The sequence below is a fragment of the Pyrgilauda ruficollis genome, unplaced genomic scaffold, assembly GCF_017590135.1.
Source record: "Pyrgilauda ruficollis isolate IOZ18807 unplaced genomic scaffold, ASM1759013v1 scaffold42, whole genome shotgun sequence".
Lineage (NCBI taxonomy): Eukaryota > Metazoa > Chordata > Aves > Passeriformes > Passeridae > Pyrgilauda > Pyrgilauda ruficollis.
Window position 1 is genome coordinate 5748206 of NW_024525712.1, and position 21477 is coordinate 5769682.

General features: G+C 35.3%; 1 protein-coding gene across 1 annotated transcript in view; it reads right to left on the reverse strand.

Moving 5' to 3' along the window:
* Positions 1-21477, reverse strand: part of SNTG2 (syntrophin gamma 2) — a 210135-nt gene that overhangs the window by 94436 nt on the left and 94222 nt on the right. Inside the window, exons 3-6 of the mRNA XM_041477904.1 lie at positions 12813-12869; positions 12668-12725; positions 1976-2019; positions 1825-1866 (exon numbers count right to left, since the gene is read on the reverse strand). Coding sequence (XP_041333838.1) covers positions 1825-1866; positions 1976-2019; positions 12668-12725; positions 12813-12869 — 201 coding nt within the window. The remainder of the gene's footprint in view (positions 1-1824; positions 1867-1975; positions 2020-12667; positions 12726-12812; positions 12870-21477) is intronic.

Genomic DNA, 21477 nt, shown 5'->3' on the forward strand with positions numbered 1-21477 from the left:
AAATAAAGCTTTGATGACCTACAGGCACTGCTTAGCAATAACAGGCACACTGGCATGGTACTAGCGTTGTTTTAGTCATGAACAAAACTACACCACCATACTGGCTGCTACAAAGAAAACTAATGTAGCCTCAGCCTAGACCCACCACAAAATCCCTTGGATTACACAGTACAACTCATAACCTTGAGTTAGATGTTTGCAAAAGAGGCCTCCTGCCCCCAGAATGCAAGCAGCAAGAAATGCCTTCAAACTGTATTTCAGGAGGGTGTTTCAGGAATCCCACCTTGAAGCTGAATATGTAAGAGACCATGGTGCCAGATGCATATAGAGCAAACCAAAAGAATGACTCAATAACCTTTGACAGGCTTCCATTGCATTATGTTAACACTGTATTATGTTTATAAGGCTGTGTAAACTTGAACCCAGAGTGGATTAAAAATGTTCAAGCCTCATTGATGAGTGTGCTTTGAACAGAAGGGCTGGAGCACCCCTCATTTAATCTGAGTGACATTTAGGGCACTAACATTTAGGGCAGCAACAACAGGGTATCCTTTACAGAGAGACAAGATGTAGGTATGATTTTCTAAAATTTAGATTAATTCTTCATCCTTAACCTTCTGCTTTCTGGACAACTACCCATAATCATTATATTACTATATTACTAGCTTAATATAGTGTAACAAGCTTAATATGTTATATACCTTCTTCAGAGGTATTTCTGGTGCCCGAACCTTCTTAAATCATTTCCTTCAAACTGCAAACCCATCATATTCAAACAAAAAGGACTTTATCTCAACCATTATTTCATAAAAATAGAACGACATAATTTTGAAAGAAGAAATAATAAATCTTCCATTCTCTCAGGAGCTTTGTCAACAGCTCACCTCCTCTCATAGAACCAGTTATTTTCTCTATTGCCTGACACATTCTTCTATCCCCATTCTGATCATAGTAACAGACTGTGGTAGTAGCACTTATGCTTAATGCTTCCACTGAATTCCCATGTACAGCAGGAGCAGCACTATGCATTTCTCTTTCATTCCTCATCTCTGTTGCATTACACTGACAGTTGTGGAGCACTTCTTAGTTTTTACAAACAATCCTTAAGGGAAGTAACTTACCATTTTGTGAGGAGTAGCTTTTTGGAAGTTTAATTTTTTTCTGTGCAATAACAACACAAGCAGCAGGAGGGCAGTTCACCAATACACAATAGATCTATTACTGACACTGTCTGTGTTACAGAGTCAGCTTGATGGTATTAATCAACACTAATAAAAGGACTGCAAGATCATGCACCTGCACTTTATTCTGACCTAGAGAGATCACCTTCAAGTAATAAAAGCAAGTTTAGTTTCCTTGCCCATGTAATTTCTGCCCTGCTGATAAGACACAGCCAAAGTCCATGTCATTTGTGGTTGCTACAGATGTTATTCTGAGATACTGCCAATAAACAGGCAACAGGGGTAACAATTTTTATCTACATGGCCTTGCACTGTGCCCAGAAAAGCACTGCACATCAAGTGAATGTGAACTGGCTTTGTCCTCATACAGTCAGTCTGATAAATGAAGGAAATCCATAAAACCTGACCATTACTCAAGAAATTATTTTGTTTCAGATTAGACTAAACATTGTGGTAAATTTTATTTCAAAATGGAATTAAGTAACTGGAAAAGTTTTAAAAATCAAATATATTATAAACCTAACAATAGCACTGTCTTTATAGTAAAAAAGGGTAAATTCACTTCAAACAAGACCAGAGACAGAACAGTTTGGACATAAGATATTTTGTACACCAATAAAAAAATCAAAGTGGAATGACTTACCACTTCTTCATGGGTAGCACTTTCTACATTTATACCATTAACCTAAAAACAGATACGATAGGGAGAAAATGATTTGTAATGTGAAGTTAGTTACTGAAATAAAAGCAAGTATGAAACAAATGTCTGTGGAAAAAAGCGAATATTTACTGACCTGTATTATTGCATCTCCTATAAATAACATTCCTGTCTGTTCAGCTGTGGGATTACAGAAGGAGTAGATTTTAATTGATAGTAGTACTGAAAAAAATGCTATATTCTCTTCCAGCAATTGCTTTATCACACTCTTTGTAATCCTCATTTGAATCTGATTTGGTTGTGAAAATACCAATGGCAGAGCAATCAGTATTCATCCAAAAAAGGTAATAGATTCCTATCAATTTTAAACAAATTAAGAGAGCTACTTTCCAAGCATAAAGATCTTGTTTAGTATGGAATACAAATGTCAATTCTCACTAATGAAGGATTTAAATAAATTATGTGGAAAATGTGATTCACACTTTTCATTATTCTTCCACAAAAGGGGAACAGGGACTGCTGTAATTAAAGAGGTTGTGACTAAAATTTAATACATTTCTTTAACATTAAGTTTGAGTTAGTTTTGTCCCTAAGAATAACATTATTTTGATCTCCAGTTTGCATGTTTCCTGCCTTACAAAGTTAATGGGCATAATGCCATGAAACTTCAATCAAATCTCCACAGGTACAAACAATGACATTTTTGAGGTGTATTCACTAGCTTCCAAATTTTTAACTTTTTTTTTAGTTGAAATTTAAGGATGTTTATCTCATGAAATGCATAAATTAATTAAAATTAAGGCTCTTATCCTTAAAAGACTGATAGTATTAAAGAAGGCCTATTAGGCTTATACATGACCTTTAAGGTCACAGCTTGAGATTTAGAAGAATGCCATCAATGTTAACAAAGACAGTATTATGAGAAACAAAAATAGAAGTAAAAAAGAAAGAAAAGACAGAATATTCTTGATTTCTGCAATTTAGCTGTTGCTACTGCAAATGTGCCTTTGTTAAAAATAGCACTTTTTTTAAAAAGAAATTGTTCATCATTCTTTTTGCAGATAAAAATTATAGTTCATTAGTAAATACTTAAGAAATATTTCTCTATTTATTTTAAAAATCATGTTACAAGTTGCATTGGAGGTCTTTATCCCACTTCTCATCCTACTTTATATTTAAAATCATGCATATAATTTTTAATAGCTGGCATGGATAAGACATCTACATACAGAAATTTAATGGAATTACAACAGTTCAAATCTGTCACAAAGCAATCCGAAGTAATCTGTTCTGGGTACATACATTGGTAGAGGTGATGAACATTGGTGTGGGCATCTCATTACTAAACTTCTATTTGAGATGTTAATAATACATACACCAATAGTGAAAAATGTGAACAATTTTTAATTCAGTGCTTATGTTAGGGCCATTGGGCTGTTTTAAAAAAGTGGAAGCATCTTTGAAATCCAGAAAGAAGGAAGAGGGTGAGTTTGAAATTCCAGTTGAGGTAAAGAAGAAAAGGATGAATTCAAAGGATGCATGCCTTGTCCACAGTGTCTGATTGACTCAGAAGTGAGTGGAGAAATTTTAAGCATTGTTTGTATCAGCAAGCTGCCATGGTTTAACCGCAGCTGGCAACTATTTACCATGCAGCCACTTGTTCAACCATCCTTTCCAACCCCATTCTTCTACCCCATGCCAGCCCCCAGGGATGGGGAGAAGACTTGAAACAAAAAACATAAAAAAAAAATAATGGGTTGAGACAAAAACAGTTTAATTATTGAAGTATAATATAATAATAGTAATGGAAAGGAGACAGTGTGCAGTAAAACCCAAGAGAAACAAGTGAAGAACGATACAATTCCTCATCCCCTGCTGACTGATGCCCAGCCCATCCCTAAGCAGCAACTGACACCTCCCAGCCAATTCCCCACACTTTATATTTCAAGGATGACGTTTTATGGGATGGAATATTTCTTTGCCTTGGAATATATTTTTGGCCAGTTTGGGTCACCTCTCCTGACCATGCTCGCTCCAAACTTCTTATGCACCTGTTTGCAGTCAGAGCATGGGACAGTGATAAGTCTTTGATTTAGGGAAAGCACTATTACCTAGAACTAAAATATCAGTTTGTTATCAACATCATTCCCATACTCAATCAAAAACATAGCACTGTACCAGCTACTAAGAAGAAAATTAATCCTATCTCAGCTGAAAACCAGGATACAAAAAGCATGTGTGAAGAGGCAGAAGAGAAAGAGGACATGAAAAAAAGCAGCTGATGATGAGGCTCCTTATATCCATATTGTAAGTTTCAGGGATTTTAAACGAGATCAGATTGGTCCTCCAGTATAAGTGCTCTCAAGTGAAGTGAAGCTGACCAAGGAAAATTAGTACAAAAGACTTTCTGTTTTGTGGACCCCTAAGCAGACTATCCTAGGGCACACCAGTGCCATACATTGTGATGTATTAATGCTGCCAGTAACAGCGGCAAGAGGCAGCATTAATACATCACAATGTATGGCACTGGTGAAGAAGGGAGAAGCAGACCTTGCTTACAAGTACTGCAATAGTTCCTGAAACTGGAATCAGTGTAGAACCTAGAGCAGCCAAACAAGGTGAAACACAAGGACAGTGTGTCCTCAGCCTCCTTCAGGAGGAAAACCCTAGGAATCCAATCCTCAGGCACTACACTCTCTGTGTGGGGGTCACAGTCGATTCAGGTTCCAACCCCCTGCAGCACGGCCGATGTGTTTGTTTGCTCTTCAGCAAGTAGCAGTCAGCTGATCTGCCAGCCACAGGGGTGATGAGGACAGCACATGTGGGGAGCAGCAGCCCTGCTTTCCTGGGGCCCTGTGCTGCTGGCTCTGCTGGGCAGCCAAAGCAGCTGCTGCTTTTGGGGAGATCAGCTGGAAACAGCAATATAGGAAAAAGCACAGTAAACAAAGAGATGTGGAAATGTAAGAAATTAATTTGGAAAAATTTCTGTGAGAGGTGGCAACATAAAAATATAGGGCAAGAACTAGAAAATATTTGTGTGAAATATAAGATCCTGATGGGAGAGTGCATGATGAAGATTTGTGGGCAGGTAGGTAGGTATTACCATTTTCCGGGATGTTCAGCTATCTGTGATCCGCTGCATAATGACACAGCAGCAGAGTTTTGCAACATTGTCTAAGTCTTCTGAGAAAACTGCTGCATTGTTACAAAAGTTATAAGAAAATATGTAGACTAGCATTCATGCAAAAAAGGAAAGACTAAATTCTAGACACAGCTAAAATTCTTGAAATAACACTATTTAGCAGCTCAAGGCTTAAAAAGGAAAAGCAGTAATATGAAAAAGTATAAAACCTCAAGGAAGAAAACTGGGTAAATGGAAGATTGTAACTTGGCAGCACAGAAGACAATTCCCTTGTCTTCTATGGAGCAGTGGAGGCTGAACCTTTCCCCCAGGACTGTTGACTGCCAGGTCAGCAAAGACCCGTTGCTCATTCCACAGGGGTGATGAATACTGCAGTATCCCCAGCCACCGCATGTGTGTTAGCCAATAAATTTTATAGCTTAAGAGCACAAAGCAATTATGTCCTACTCGCAGAATCTTGAAAAACAATCAAGGCTGTCCACATAGGTAAGTGAGAGAAGGAGCATTATGTGGTCAATACCAAACACTCTGTGAATTGAAACAAATGCAACATTTGGGACAACCAGAGAATTTTTTCTAGAAGTGCATTATGCTGCGTACGAAACCAATCAGCTGGACACCTGCTGCCACCATCATGGCTATGCTTGTATGTCTGTGATAAAAGACAGTGTTTAGACAATGGTCTATAATTTAAAATCAATGATGGTTACTCAAAAATATGTCTATAATAAACGAAATTGTAGAGGGTGTGTCACTACAATGCAGAATTTACAATATAGTTTAGAAATATATTAGAAACAAAGTGACGCAAAAACTATTTGGAGACAAAAAAATCTCCAGACATCTATTGATGTTTCCTTGAAATCACATTCAACCTACATGACAAAAATATTAAGTAAAATCTTCCAAACTTTGTGAAACTTTCTCCCACTGGCAACATCCTCATATGCAAAGCTGCTTATGAAAGGCTACTCTAAAATTATCAGTCACTATGAGTAAAATGAAGCAACACTAAAACCAAAATACTTCAAAAAGAGCTTTGGGCTACCACAGAACATATAACCTTATTCATTGAAACAATAAATGCAACTTTTTCAGATTCCAGTTTGCCTCTTGAAGTTTTACTTGAAAAATAGTGCTACATCACCTTTACTCTTAACCTTAATTATCTTTAAAGAGGTTTAATGCTGATTAAATGCTGTACATTGATTAAATTCAAAAGTAATACTGAACAAAGGAAAGTAGGATGGATACCTAAAAGGGCTTATGCTGAAGTAATGGTATGAAAACAATAATTAAAAAACTGAAAATCTTATTTTTGCATATATTAGATTTGAAAAACTTTCCCAAATGTAAATGATCATTCTAGTTACTTAAAAAAAAAGAAAACTAAAACTTCTAACAGTGCCATAAACTATTAAAAATTCTTTTGCACTCAGTGAGAAGGGAAAAGAACCAGTAATTCTGGCTTTGCTTTGCTTACTGTTCCTATCCACTAAGACTGTATCAAATTTTCCAAAATTTCCAACGTAACGAAATGGCAAATTTACTGAACAGAGTCTCTGGAAATACTTAGTTACAGCTAGTTAATTGATGCAAATCTCTATGCAGATTTGAGTCCATAGATTATCTGATGTCTTTATATTTTTCGAGATTGGTCACAGTGCATATTTTCACTCAATTTTTGTTGAATTCCTGAATCACACGAGAAACATACAAGGTACTATGTCTTATGACAAAAAATGCTGCTTAAAGCACACAGTGAGCGGCACTGACTTCATGGATTTATCAATTCACAAGCTTAAGCTTAAGCCTTTTACTTATGCACATTAAACATGTTCATAAGTATTTAACTGCATGAAGAAAATCTAAAGGAATAGTTAAGAAATTGGATGAAATTAAAAGATTGAAAAAATTAGTGTTAAGGATGCAAAAGACAACTTCAATATATCCAGATGTATTTTTCCCCTCCTCTTCCATGAATTGGACATAATTACACTCCTGACTGTAAAGATACACCTGCTGCAAGCAAGACCTTTAATTTGTAATGTAAAATACAACTATATCAACTCAATTATTGACCGGTATTGGACCTTAAATACATTCTTACTAGGTTGAATAGAAAAAATTTCCTGAATCAGAGATAGAAATACCTTGCTTTTACTTGTTGATTGATCTTCAACAGTTCATTAAGATTTTCCTTCTATTAAGAGATACTGCCTTTCATGGCCTGTCTTGTCTTGAGAAGGCAACAGTTAAAAAGAAATTGAAAATGTTAAGAATGTTCTTCCATGCCTTCTGAAAATAAGTTTAGAGATGAAGTCATATGTCCATGAGAAAGAACAATGAGTATGCTAACTTCATATATCATTAGCCTTCTAATAATAAAGGAAAATAACACTATGAAAGATAATAAAATATTTATAGAAAATAAGATCAATGCTAAACCAAAAACCTGAATGAAATTTTAAGTAATATTAGGAAATAATGTCCAAAAATTAAACACCACCCAGCTTCAGCTGTCTTATATTCTAATGAGGCCTTATGTTCTAGTGAAGCTACATGTTCAAAGATGGCCTTGTATTCAGTCTTCAGCTTCATTAGCACAAGGTGTAACAAATTTCTGGCTTCCTTATGAACCTAAATACCTTTGCCCTTAACGCATCCTTAATATTGAGCTGGCTGGCTCAGTGGCATGATTCTCCAAGGCTGATGAAACTAAGGTGAATACAGCTGCAGGGATAAAGAACATCAGCTGTGGATAGAACCATGCTGTGCAGCTCGGTGCAATCTCACATCATGCCCACCAGCTCGCTCAGACTAGGCTGGGTTACTGTGCTTGTACCCTTTGGGTGCCGAGTCAACACCAAAACCCAGAAATATACCTGTGGAGGAGGTATCACAGACAATTTCACACAAAACCATCTTTGGCATGCAAAACTGTTAAAAGCCCTCATCAAGCTGATGCCATGTCCTGAATGCACGAGCCAGGATGTGATATTTGGACACAGTCTGTGTTTGCAGAGCACATGGTTTTAAACCAAGAAATTTTCAGTTGCTGAATGTCTGGAGTTCATTCCAGTCCTGGACAGCATTAGTTAGGAATGGACTTAGCATAAAACAGAAGATTTTTCAACACAGCAAAACATGAGTTATGAGTCAGCTTTTGCTACAGAAAATGGGAAAATACATTCAAAATAAGATTTTAATTAATTTTGGCTCCTAAGGGAGATTTTTTTTGAAACTGGCACAATGCAAACTAACCCCATTCCATTGCACTTTATAGCATTTTATTTGCCTATTTTCATCATGGCTCATGAGCTGAACCCACTGCTCTGTTTCATCATTGCTGCTTGTTAGACTCCACATATTACATGAGCTATGAGCAGAACTTGCAGCAGTAGTCAAATTATTGCAAAAGGTCCCACAAAACGAAAAGTTGCATCAGATGAAAATGTGATTGCTAACTGGATAATTCTGCAATAAAGCAGTACTTTATTGTTTGATGTTTAAACAACCAGAATTTCCAATATTATATGTGGTAAATTATTTGTACATAGGATGAACTTAGATTTCAAAATTCATTCATTTTTACAACCTCCACCATCTAGATTCTACAAACTCATAAAGAATCTTCAGTAATTAAAAATGGAAATACACAGAGAAAGATGTAAACACATGAAATCTTATCTCCACACTTTATCTCCACATATAGCATTTGAAGTTTCTCTGAAGTATTTTTTATCGAGCTGATAGATTCACTGTACAAAAAGAAAACCTGACCAATATGATTCCTTTCCAAGTTCTGGACATCACATTACATAGCTCTAAGAACAGGACTCTACATTTATTTAAGTCCACAGCACTATTTGCCTTAAGTAAATTGTTAATATGATTATAGCACATATATAAAAATATAACACACCTAGAAACTAATAGCAAATCACCAATCAATGTACAATGAGTACAATGCACTCCATCTTAAGACTGTTTCAAAAGGAAAAAACAAAAACATTACTGCATTAAATTACATTAAAAAAAAAAATAAACCAAACCAGCCTGAATCAGGCTTATAGAACATTACTGAGAAGTTTCAACATTAATAATTCTTTCCATAATCTGGGACATTATCAGCAATGTTGTTAATACCCTGAGTCAACTGATGTTTTGATTTATGGGTAGGAAAAACACCTGGTTTTGGAAGTGAAATAATTTCCTATGATACTGTGGCTAATTATATCACTTTACACTTGAGTTTATAACTCTACATTAAATTTTAAAGATTGCATTTACTTTTTCTCATTCTGTCTGGCACAGAACTTTCTTCCCTCTGCAATTAACTTTAGCAAAAGTTTTGGAGGTAGGAAAAGAAAAGTAATCTTTGATAGAATGGAAGGCAGAATCAATAGAAAAAGCATAAAATGCCAAACTTGGTGATGAGTCATTGGAATTAGCAAAACTTGCTCTAACACTGTTGAGAAGGATGTGCTCAGGAAAAACTCAGTGTATTTTTTACTGTGATTTGCAGTACATTGGACATCAGTCTCCATCACTGAGTGACCAATTAATCTTGTATTTCAAAAATGTAAAGTTATGCTCTTGAACTGAGTTTCTGTGTATGTTTCAGTGAACTTGTTCAGGAAAGAAGAGTGATCTAGAATAACTTAATTTGAAATTTATAATCACTGTGATCACAGCTGAGAGGTCAAAACTATAAGAATAGTATTTATAAGCACTGCTGCTATGGATATACTTCTGTTGAATAATGAAATGAAATCCTATTGAAATGTTCATCCTATTTCACAAAACGAAGCACAAATGTTGTCAGCTGATGCTTAGGTTAGTACCAACAAAATCACTTATCCAATGTTAGAAAAGATTAAATAGTACAGAAATAGACAACTAATTACTTTATTTAGATAGCAGAAAGGTTATAGAGATCTAAAAAAGAAACAACTGTTTTATTCTATTATGCTTCTACCTTTGGTACTAAAAAAGTACTATATCCACACAAAGTAAAGTTGTAAACATTATTTTTTTTTCATTTTTCATGAAAAGTATCACAAATTATCAACCATTTTAGGAAATCAGCTCTTCAGTTATTAAGGAGAATTTTACTCGTGTGCGTTCAGGCATTTTACTCAAGTACAGAAAACAGTAAAATGCCTGATAGGAAATTGCTTTTTTTTATCAGGTAAATTATTTATTTTCTAATATTACTGCACAATAAAGCCTTTTTTATTTTTAAAAATTCAGTATATTTGCTTGAAGCAACAATGAATCTCACTGCTTAACTAAAAGCCACTCTTAAAGCCAGCCAATCTGTTTCACTGTTATTAGTACCTTGTGTAATGAAAGTCCATTGGTGATTTATCTACATTATGAATATACCGATTTTCAGACCAAAACTTAGTTTTAGATAAATCTGCACCAGTCTCGTCTCTCCATCATGTATAACACTTCTTCTCATTATATTAAACCTTTTAAAGAGATTCTTTTTTATGTAAGTACATCTGTATTTTGGTATGCATGTCTGTGTATCAATATATATATTGTATAAATGGAGAGGTAATGCACATAATTATAGAACACTTCTTATTTTCCCTTAAATAATATTGCTAGATTGTTTTCTCTTACATTAAAACACTAGAATCTTAAACTGGAAATATTGCCTCAATGTCACCTGTGAGATAAATTTAGACATGTTCTCTTACTTAATATCCAGTTATATATAATACTAGAAGAGTAACACTGTGAATAGCCTTTGTTATTATCTTCCTCCTGTACTGAATAACAGCACCTCTCTGAGATTTGTGAGATCCCATAAAAAAAAAAAAAAAGAAAAAAGATTTGCAGTATAAGAAGGTTGAGTACTTTCAAAATTCTTCTGAATATCTTTTGATGATTTTAGAAATATTCATTATTTGGAAGAAACAAGTGAACAAAAACTCCACTCTATTTTCTCTTGCACAAAAATTCAGTAACTGGAATGTGAGTGCTGTAAGCCAAGTGCCCCCAAATGCATTTCTATCTCAGATCTCTGATCTTTAGCATCTGCAGCACTACCTGAATCACAGACTCAGGTTAGAAGGGATGCAGGAGCTAACTGGAACCTGCCCGACTACTTCCTTCATACCTTGCCAGGTGTGTCAATGTCTTCATTCCATTTACTGATCCAGCCAGGAACATTGCATATGGGCTTGCTGTGATACAGCACTGCCCCTGGTTATAATCACTACTGATTTTGTAGTTTCCTCAGACAAAAGATTATAAGATCTTAAAACAAATACATTCTGAGGAGTGATTTTCAAATTTGAAGCAAAAAGCTGACCCCACAAAATTGTTGCATGTTTCTCTACAAATAAATACAGATAAACTACTCACAATGTACAAAACTTTGAATGTAAGTATTCTATGTACCAACTCACTACTAACCTTAGTTGAGAGTGCTATGCCCTAAGAGAGCAGGACACAGCTTTCCTTGTTGGTGATTAAATTTCTGAATTACTTCCCTTTGATCTGAATGCTTATATTAAATTATTGTTATTATTTTCATGCAGCACATTTTCTTGGTATTGTTTATTACACTGTGTATTTAAGGAGCATATCACTGTTCCATATACAGTAATACATTTGATATAAAAACACCTTCTCTTCCTCACTGCAGAAACAATATTATAAAAAGAAATGTAAGTACTGTACACAGGAAACTTGAAGCAGTGTTTCCAATAGGATACAGGCACAGACAATCCATTCAATATTCATTATGTATCAGATGAAATCAGGTATTCATTTCAAGTAAAACAAGGACCCTCTGAAGAAAATGCAGAGGAGGAAAATCAGCACAGTATGTGACCTAGTAAAGTGTAAGTCTAAACATAGTGTCAAGCAAATGTGCTTAATCTCCATTACAGCAAAACAGGAAAAGAGCCTGATGAATTAAAAAGGTCATGTCAGTGGCTTTGAGACCTTTAAGGAGCAGGACATGCACTGAGGATCACAGTCTTCATCTTCTTTTTAAGAAAAGGTTATATGAAATGGGTAGATTTATACTAGGGAAGAGAGGAAACACATAGAAGCTTTGGAAGACAACAAATCTTAAAATATGTAAAAGAATGCCTCAGAAAACAAAAGAACAAGCTTATCCCCACGTCCACATCCATCAGAGAAGAGAACACGACTGCTTTTGATCATCTAAGACCCTTCATGTTGCAAGGCACTGCCCACCCACATGCAACTTTTCCTCACTAAAGAACCCCTTTGTTTTCCAGACCAGTTCTCCAATTTGGCAAGTTCAGCTTCAGGTCTGAAAAGGTTTCCCAAAGGTTCCTTTTGCTAGCTAAATGTCAATATAATACTTAACGGGGTAGACTGTACTGATTTGGATGTTGTGTTACCTTCCCATAATAAACATTACAAATTACTCTCTGCAGGCACCTAGGCACAGTTAGTCATGCCATATGGCAATTAATTACTGTGTGGAAAAAAAGCAACAACTGGTTTGTACTTTTTCTGTCCTCTGTATTATAAAATCTAAGTATATCAATAGATTTCCTCTGTCATACTTATGTTTTTGCAAGTCACTTTAAATATTTTGTTTGGAACATAACTGTCTTACTGAAATAAAAACAGATTCCTGAAACTATTAATAATGACAGTACTACATAAGTAAATAGCATAAGTTACCTGCTTGGTTTTTAAATATTTTTGATATGACGACAGGCACTTTGTGCTCAGCACCACCCTGTAAGAGAGAGATATTAACCATGAGATCTCAAGACTGAAGTGGTCATACTGAAATTTAAAAGAAAAAAAGAGATGTTACCCATACCTTTATGCTTAAGCCCAAGCCACCAACTGGTTGTCTACGAAGTGTAACAGTTCTGTGCTTTAAAAAATTGTAGAAAAAATAAATTTAGGTGAAAATACAATATCTGAATGAGCATAAAAGATTTTCCTAGGCTCTCATTTACTTAAAAAAATATTCCTAAAAGCAGTCTAGAATCAGTTATTATCAGAGTGATCAGTTCTGAAGTATCATTCAACATTGATTTATAGGCAACTAATTCCTTATCACAGTGAGCAGAACTTGTGAGTTGTATATTCAGACTTTAGCATGCTTTTCTATCTCTGAAGTGATATTTTTCCTGAACAGAAATTTGTACATACTTTTCCTTTGAAGAACCCAGATAAGTGCATTTTCATAGCTATTGCGTATGCATACTTGTTCTAATTTTTCAACCAAAGATACCAGTGCTTTCTAGTCTACATCTTCAGATCTCTATAATTTTTTTTGTAGCATATGCTGAAAAACTTTTAGTAATAGTCTCCTTCAAATGCTTAATTTTTCATTTCAGATTTAAGTGCATAAAGAAGATAAACCTTTATCAATATTTTTCTAAAGAAACCTATCATATGTTTAACAGTATGCTGAATTTGACGTTTCAATAATGTATAACTCATGGTGCCTGACAACATAATAATAGCATTTAATCTGTTGACAATAATTATACAGTTGATGGGAACTTTTTTTGGAACATGCTGAACAGTAGTGGATAGAATGCCATCTTTACAGTAATTCCTGAACATATAAGATAATTTTTTTTCTTTCTCCGTGCATTAGAAATTGTATATAAGATTACTCCTATATGTTTACTTTCTGTATAGGTGTTTTACAATTTCACCAGTTTAGGTAAATATAAATTTTTATTTTAGTAGCCAAGACCATAATCTTATGATAACAAGTTATTTTAATATATATAACTTTTTTTTGTAACACTTATCATGCTAGACATATGTTCATATTGACTCAGGGGAAAACAAAACAAAACATAACTGGAATTTCAGTCTCATTTTAGGTGGATAAAAATAATCCATATGGTAAAAAAATTAGGAATTTTTTCATACATTTTCAAAATTGCTTTTGTTCCAGTGAATACTGTACTACACTAGTCTACACTAAAAATTGAAAACTGCTGCATTATGAATATGGCACCTGACATGTCAAAAGGTTTATATGATTCAATTTCAGCTAATATCATTCACTTTCTTTGAAATCCATGCCAATGCAAATTTTTTCATAGGTTTTTTATTAATTTGGAACTGCATCATAACTTTTGATCAAAATTATCACACTCGCTGACAAAGTTCAGATCCGAACCGAATCAGAATACATCCCTAACTTTGAATTCACTCAGTGACTCACCCCCAAGAGATGATTTCCAGGAATAATGACTGTCTGCTTACTTAATTCTTGTTTTACTCCACTTATACTCACACCTTGAAAATACATTATTCTAATATATCCCATCACAAGGAGGAGACAATGGAATAAATATTTTCACATTTTAGTTTGCTTTAGCACGATCACGCAAATAGAAAGCTGCTACGTGAATAGCTTTAGAAGTTTTATTAAAAAGACAAGTAGGATACTACTTATTGGCATTTTATATTTTCAAATAGAGTTAACATACATTTTTATATGCTTGATAGGCAGTCCTATGAAGCAAACTATTTACATAATATTGGTACAATCTTGATATTTCTATTTAAATAGTTCATAGTATTGCTTATTACAGGTATTCGAATATTGCTATTAAAAGAAGATATTAAACTCATGCTTAAAAGATCCCTACATAACAGCTTACTAAAGGCTACTTTTAAAAGCTGCAAAAACTTTCTTCGTTTCAAGATGTTCAAATTGCAAAGTAAAATGCTAAAAGCTGAGCATGATTAAGTGTCATGATCAAGATCATTTACATAAATTTATTTCAAGTCTATGATGATATATAATTTGCTATGACTAGAAAAACAGCTTTCTTGCCCTGTTTTGCTTTTCTAAGGAAACATTAATAGCTGCTGTCAGAAAATGGACAGTTGGCTCAGTAGACTTCAGATCTGAATCAGTCCTGAATTTGTTATGCAAGACAAAATTTCATGACTATGAAATCTGGACTGAAACCCACAGCAGCTTTGCAAGTAACTATGAAAAAAAACTCTACTCCAAAACATCTTGCCAAAACTGAACTGCAATGTTTGTGGGGAAATAAACAAACCTATCTTTTTGTGACATTAATGTCATGCACATATGCAGCTGAAAACCCAATGTGTATGTCTCAGTCAAACAAACAACTTATTTCACTTTTTGGTTGCCTGCAGGCTAGATATATTTTTTCTTTCCAGATGTATTTATTTATGGTTTTAGAGTGAAGTGAGACAGACATTTGTATCAGTGTTAAAAAATAAAAAATAGAGTGCTATAGTAGACTGTGTAATTTTATTTCATTATAAGCAAGGAAAACTCTTTAGACAGTGTTACTAATAATAAGTCTGAACAGCAAAGCTGAAATTAACATTTTTTTAAATTAACCTTTTTTGCTTTTTAACTAGCATTTTGTTTTGTTCAATAGTATCTATGGTTTCTTGAAACTCTTTATTCTTATGGGTTCCAAAAGCACCCAATGTGTACTCTGTAACAATCACTCATTACAGGTGTGCTACCAAGCAGAAGTGATTATGTACCTCCCATGGCACAACAGGCTGTTTTGTTTCCTGTTTCTAGGAGATTACAGGACAAAGTAGTATCCCACATAAAACTTCAGGACACATTTGTATATACAGAACATAAGAAATAAAACTGTAATTCGCAGGATACCAATATGGATATTCCTATATTTTGAGACCTTTTATTGTTGCAAGCTGTCAACTGGTGAGGCAGAAAATTTCACGAACTCCAAGAATGATGTCGGACAGGGAATATATTGAAAAGCAGATACAACATAAAATTTTATCCATATAAGAGGCAGACACCATTCACAAGAGCACTATTTCAACAACTGTATAAAGAAGAGACCACTTGGTAACAAGTGCAGTGCTGCTTATATCAGCTAAAATGAATAATACAGCTGAAAAAATTGCTATACTTTTATTAGCTGCAAACTGAATAATACTTTCAAATACAATGGGAAGAACTATATGGTCAAATTCCCATCTTTTAGGTACGAGATCTCTACACAGAAGACTTACTAGATTCTGTTAAAAAAAATGATGATAGAAATTTTATCTCTGGGAAGGTCTTTTGTGTCTTGTTATTTGCTCATATGAAGTGGCATGACTGGAGCTTAATGGGCAATATGAGAAGGCAACTGCAGTGCTTATTTCTGTTGCTCTGTTTTAGGAAGATTTTACATCCACCTATAGGCCAATGCCTACCTAATATGTCATTATTACCAGGTTGTTAATACCCAGGACTGGCACTTGTGGCAAAAGACCTCTCATTAGAAAAAAGTATTATATCTATCTATCTATCTATCTATCTATCTATCTATCTATCTAAATTAATAATGTACTATGGGGATTTCAGAAGAAGATTCTGCTTGAAGCACTCCAAAATCATTGATATAAAGAGACATTTTTGAAAAAAGACTCTGTATGCACAATATTTTACTTTTCTGTTCCAGTCTGCACGAAAATATTAATGAATACATATATTATTTCCAAGCATCAAACTGAAGTACACAGCAGAAAAGGCTGGAGCACTTGACACAGTCCTTGTTCTTCAAGTTTTGTAGAAACTGTTCTAGGAAACAAGCCCATTCACAATGGCTAGGACAGGCTGGAAGAGACAGATCACCAACATTTTAATTTGTTCTTTTCCTTTCTACGTATCACTAAGACTACTGTGATAGCTCTACCAGTGTCCTCCTGGACTGCCCTGTCCCCATAGAAAGGAGGTCAAGTGGGGAACCCCTGTGCTGACTTGTGTCCTGTGTGGGCATTTTTCCTTCTGCAGGACCTGGACGCTGACAGCATTAAATTTGATGGGAGTCACTCTCTAGGGTAGGACACAGTTATGAGCTGGGCAGAGCTGCCAATGTCACACGTCCTCGTGTTCCCAATAGCAGCCTTGGGGGTAACTAAGCTGAGCACTGCCCCAGTGTGACCGTGTCACTTCCTCTCCATCTTTCGGCTTCACCGACCAATAGCATTACAAGGTTAAATTCCTGGTACCAACTCCACTTGTTAGCCTGAGTCTGTGCCCATGGGCTAAGAGTAGCTGGGCTCAGCTCTGCAGTTATCAAGGGGTGCTATGTGCCTTATACTGCTTCAGAGAGAAATGGGCAAAAATGGGTCAACCAATTATTATCCACAGTAATGTCCACAACAATGGCCACATCAACAAATCCCATGGAATGTAGGGGCACCAACAGGCTCAGTATCATGACACATCATCAAAATCACCAATTAAGACAAAAATCACTGGTTGTCACTCAAGGGGACTAGTCACCTTTACTTAACCCAGAAAAAGAACATATGTAAATTATAAATTTTATGTTGGATATAATACAACATATATCAAACATATATATTTGATAAATAGCCATGACTAAATGTGCCTGAGCCTATCTAGTCCCCACACTCAAACCACAACAGACTATGACCTTAATAGATAACAGATTAGTCCTTAAACATAAAAAGTTAAAAACAAGAAGATAGGAAAAAGTGAACAAAGAGAACAAGTGAAAAAGTTTGGAAAAGGTGAACAAAGAGAACAAAGAAATAATTTCTGCATTGTTTACAGGATTTTTTAAAAAAATAAATTTATTCCTACTTCTAAATTTGCATCTGGTATTTATTGGAAGAAGTAGGCTCAGAAGTTCTCCTTACTTGTTGAAAGTAAGATGTCAAATTAACTACAGATACTACAGGGCAGGTTTTGCTATAAAAAAAAAAAAAAAAAAAAAGCAGAGTTTGCCACCCAGGCCCTTGGGAAACATACAGGGGAAAGGAAAAAGCAAAACAAGAAAGTGCAATAATAAGACTTAAAAAAGAAGGCTGTAACCTGTCCACATGGATGCAGGAAGAAACAGTCTGATAGCTGAAGGGGTAAGAAGATAAATTTGTCCTGGTTTCACTTGGGATAGAGTTAGCGTTCTCAAAACTTAACATATCAGCCATATGTTCCTTTTCATAGCAACACTTGACAGATACCATGAGGAATTTATGAGATAGGAAATGACTGAAGAAACAGATCTTGTAAGAATGTGAGACCCAGTAAAATGTATCATAAAAGGCAGATATCCTGCTGGTTGTTACACATCCCAGAAGAAGAAAAGAGGATGTGGTGAGCAAGTATATATTGAAATTCTTCAGGAAATTTTCTCCTCAAGATGGGGACTTCCCATGATGAGGGCTTTCTCAGCTCATAGCCTCCACCTCTCCAAACCTTGAGCTTCCTCAGCATTGTTCAACATGTATTTAGCATTTTGTCAAATAGATATTTCCACTTCTGCTCATACAACCCTCACTTCTCACTTATTGGCAGCAAAATTCCACCTACCCAGTGGCTGCAGGCTGCTCTGCACCTGCTGGCTGATTGTGGCAGGATGCCTACGCCCCCTGCTCTACCACAGACATGTGGTGCATATAGAAGAGATAACCCAGGGGATAAAAGGCCCAGCAAGAGGTCATCTCTGGTGCCAAAAGGGCTCAGACCTCAGCTAAGAATCAACATAGTCTGGAGAGCAGATGTGGGAAGGGATAAAAAATATTCTTGACTAAGAGACACTGTTTTACTATTAGAAAATATAAACTACACACAAAATATGACAGAGGCAGAAGCCTCTTACACCCTGAAGCATTTGAGACTTCTACCTGGAGTTTGGATGCAAATCCATGGTTACCTCCCTCTGGGGAATGAGGGAAAGGACCTTGATGTGTGCTCCACCAACAATTGCATGGTAAGATACACTGAATCCTAAGCTACATTATTTCTTCACGAGCTGTAACATTAAATAGGTACCTTCAACCTCACACTGTATACACCTACTAGTAGATTCTCTTTTTATCCTTATTCCTGTTCAGTATTAGTTTAAGTCTTATATCTGTTAGTTTTTTTCTATTAAATTAATAATTCATTCTATAATAGGTTGAATCAGCCATCATTAAAGAACTTGCAGACAAGAGTGGGTTTTGGGGTGCTGAACACCTCAGTGAAGCTACTGCTTGCTGCCAGAGGCCTGGGAAAAAGGCAAGGACTTATCTAAAACCCTACTTCTATTCATAACACTGACTTTTCTTGTAGAAATATGGATTTAAAAGTACAATAGGGGCTGCACTTGCCAAAATTATTTCCGGATGGAATTCAAAAGAAACACCATACTGAGGAGAGCAGGTATGTGCAGCTCACTAACAGAACATGGTGCCAGATTATGGTTAACCACTAAGTCTAACAATACAGGCATCTACATGACAAGGCTAGAACCAGACAGCCTTATGTTAATATGTAAAGATATATAATAGATCATACAGCACACCAGATGAACTGAACCTAGGACTGGAACAGAGATTCGTTCTTCCAGTATATGGCAGTCAGGATCAAAGAATACTTGACTATAAGCCAGAAAGCACTGAGTTTTGATTGCTGCTTCCTTACTCACTGCTGTTACTACTTATGTATGTCCTGACTATATTAAAAAATGAGTGCAGCATGAGGAAAAGGTAAACGTAACACAATTAGCCATAGTCTGACTGAACATGCCATGTCTGCATTTCTACAAGTCCTTAATACAGTCCTCTCAGAGAACTGTAACCATAATCATCTTATCATTAACCATGTAAACAACCAAAGACTGCTTTGAAAAATAATGAAGCAACTTTTCTATAAAACTACACTGGCGGTGGGTTCTGAATTGAAGAACTTTATTGAGAGTAGGATTTACTATACTGTTGGTTATAATGTCTGGTTTCCAGGAAAAGCTTTTTTTTCATGGGTGTCTGTCCAAACTTTAGTTACAAGAGTGGATCATTTTTAACAGCCTTCTATATTCTTAGAAATAGTTGCATCATTTAAAAAGACAGTGTAACTCATTAAGTGGAAAAAATATTGACATAATGTAAATGTAAGTCAAGAAAACTTCAAGAAAGAAAGACACAAATTAGTCCTCCATGGTAACACGTGATGCTTTTTTCTCCACTTCCATGAAGTGAAAGCACAATGTAATAAGGAATAGGTAGACAAAAACCAAAATATTATTTTGAATGTGATAGTTTGAAGCTTAAGTTCTTGCACTGTACAAGTTCTCAGCTTCTCCTAAAAGGACAGGAAGAATGCAGTAAAAATTAATTAAGACATGTCAGTTGATGTTCAGTTTTGTATAAAGTCAAAGTAGATCTTTTCATGTGCTAAAACAGACCTGGGACATCTGCAGATGAAATATAATAACATTTTTATAATTTTTAACATTTTTACATTATTATCTTACTATAAATGTTATCTTATTACTGTAGGTAAAAGTTGGTGGGGTTTTTTTGCTTGTGTAGGTTTTTTTGTGGGTTATTTTGGAGTTTTTTAAGGGGAAAGTGTATTTTTTGGCGAATTTCTGTGGAGTTTTTTAGACATAAATGAAGTCACTCATTTTATTTACAAACCTAGCCAAGCTAAGGGAGGATTCTACAACAAAATCCCAAAACAAAACAACAAAAAAGGCCAAACAATTTTTCTCACAGGTGTACAAGGAAAAAGTATTAGAGGCAAGTCACAACTTGCAAGGAAGGGAATTCCAGCTGAGCATAACAATAGGAAAGAACTTCACATGGTTAAACATCAAGAGCTTCCCAGCATCTCCATCCTTGGAGACATTCTAAACATGAATGGACAAAGCAACTTGGAAGCTATTACCACCTTCAGCAGTGGGTTGAATTAGATAACCTCAAGAGGTCCCTTTCAAAATAAATTATTACATGATTTACTCTAGTTAAGATGACTGATAAAGCCCATGGTGTTTTATTCCTCTGAGGGAAGGAATCATATTAATGTGTTTGAATGAAAAACAGTCTCAGTATGACTTCAGAATAATCCTTAGGTGCTCCTCCACTGAGTTGTCAAATATTCAGTTTGGGACAAGAGCTTTTCCTGGCAAGTGGTGTGAAAAGACCCCAGACTCTTCTCGGACACAAATTACATCAATGCAGATCATCTAAAAATATAGTTACTAAAACACATATAAGGCCCCGTGTCAAGATATGGTAATACTTTTCCCATTGAAAATTAGCTGATTACTTTCAATTTAAATGGCATCCTGTAACAACAAATTATAGCTAAATTCTGCCAGAATACAGATTTTCTCTGAGTAATGCCAATCTGCATTCAACTTTGCACAGCATTTCACAGCTATAGTGAAGATGAACAACAGAGGCTGAGCCCATCAATATCCCAAATACTGTTCCTGGAAAGCCTCATGCTACCATCACAGGCAGACAGTTTGCTCCTAACTGCTGAAAGTTTTAAAATGCTACAAGATCTCTCACAATGTCTAAGCTACAATTTACCAGTCCTGACACTGTCATAACTTCAAGTGTAATAGATTTATTGAAATTTCAATTAAAGGACACATATATTTATGTATATGTGTGGCTTATCAAAGTTGTGGTGCCTTTCTTTTATCTTGTTTGTATGAGTACTCACCCTTAGATGGACTCTTTCCATGTTTCAGGAT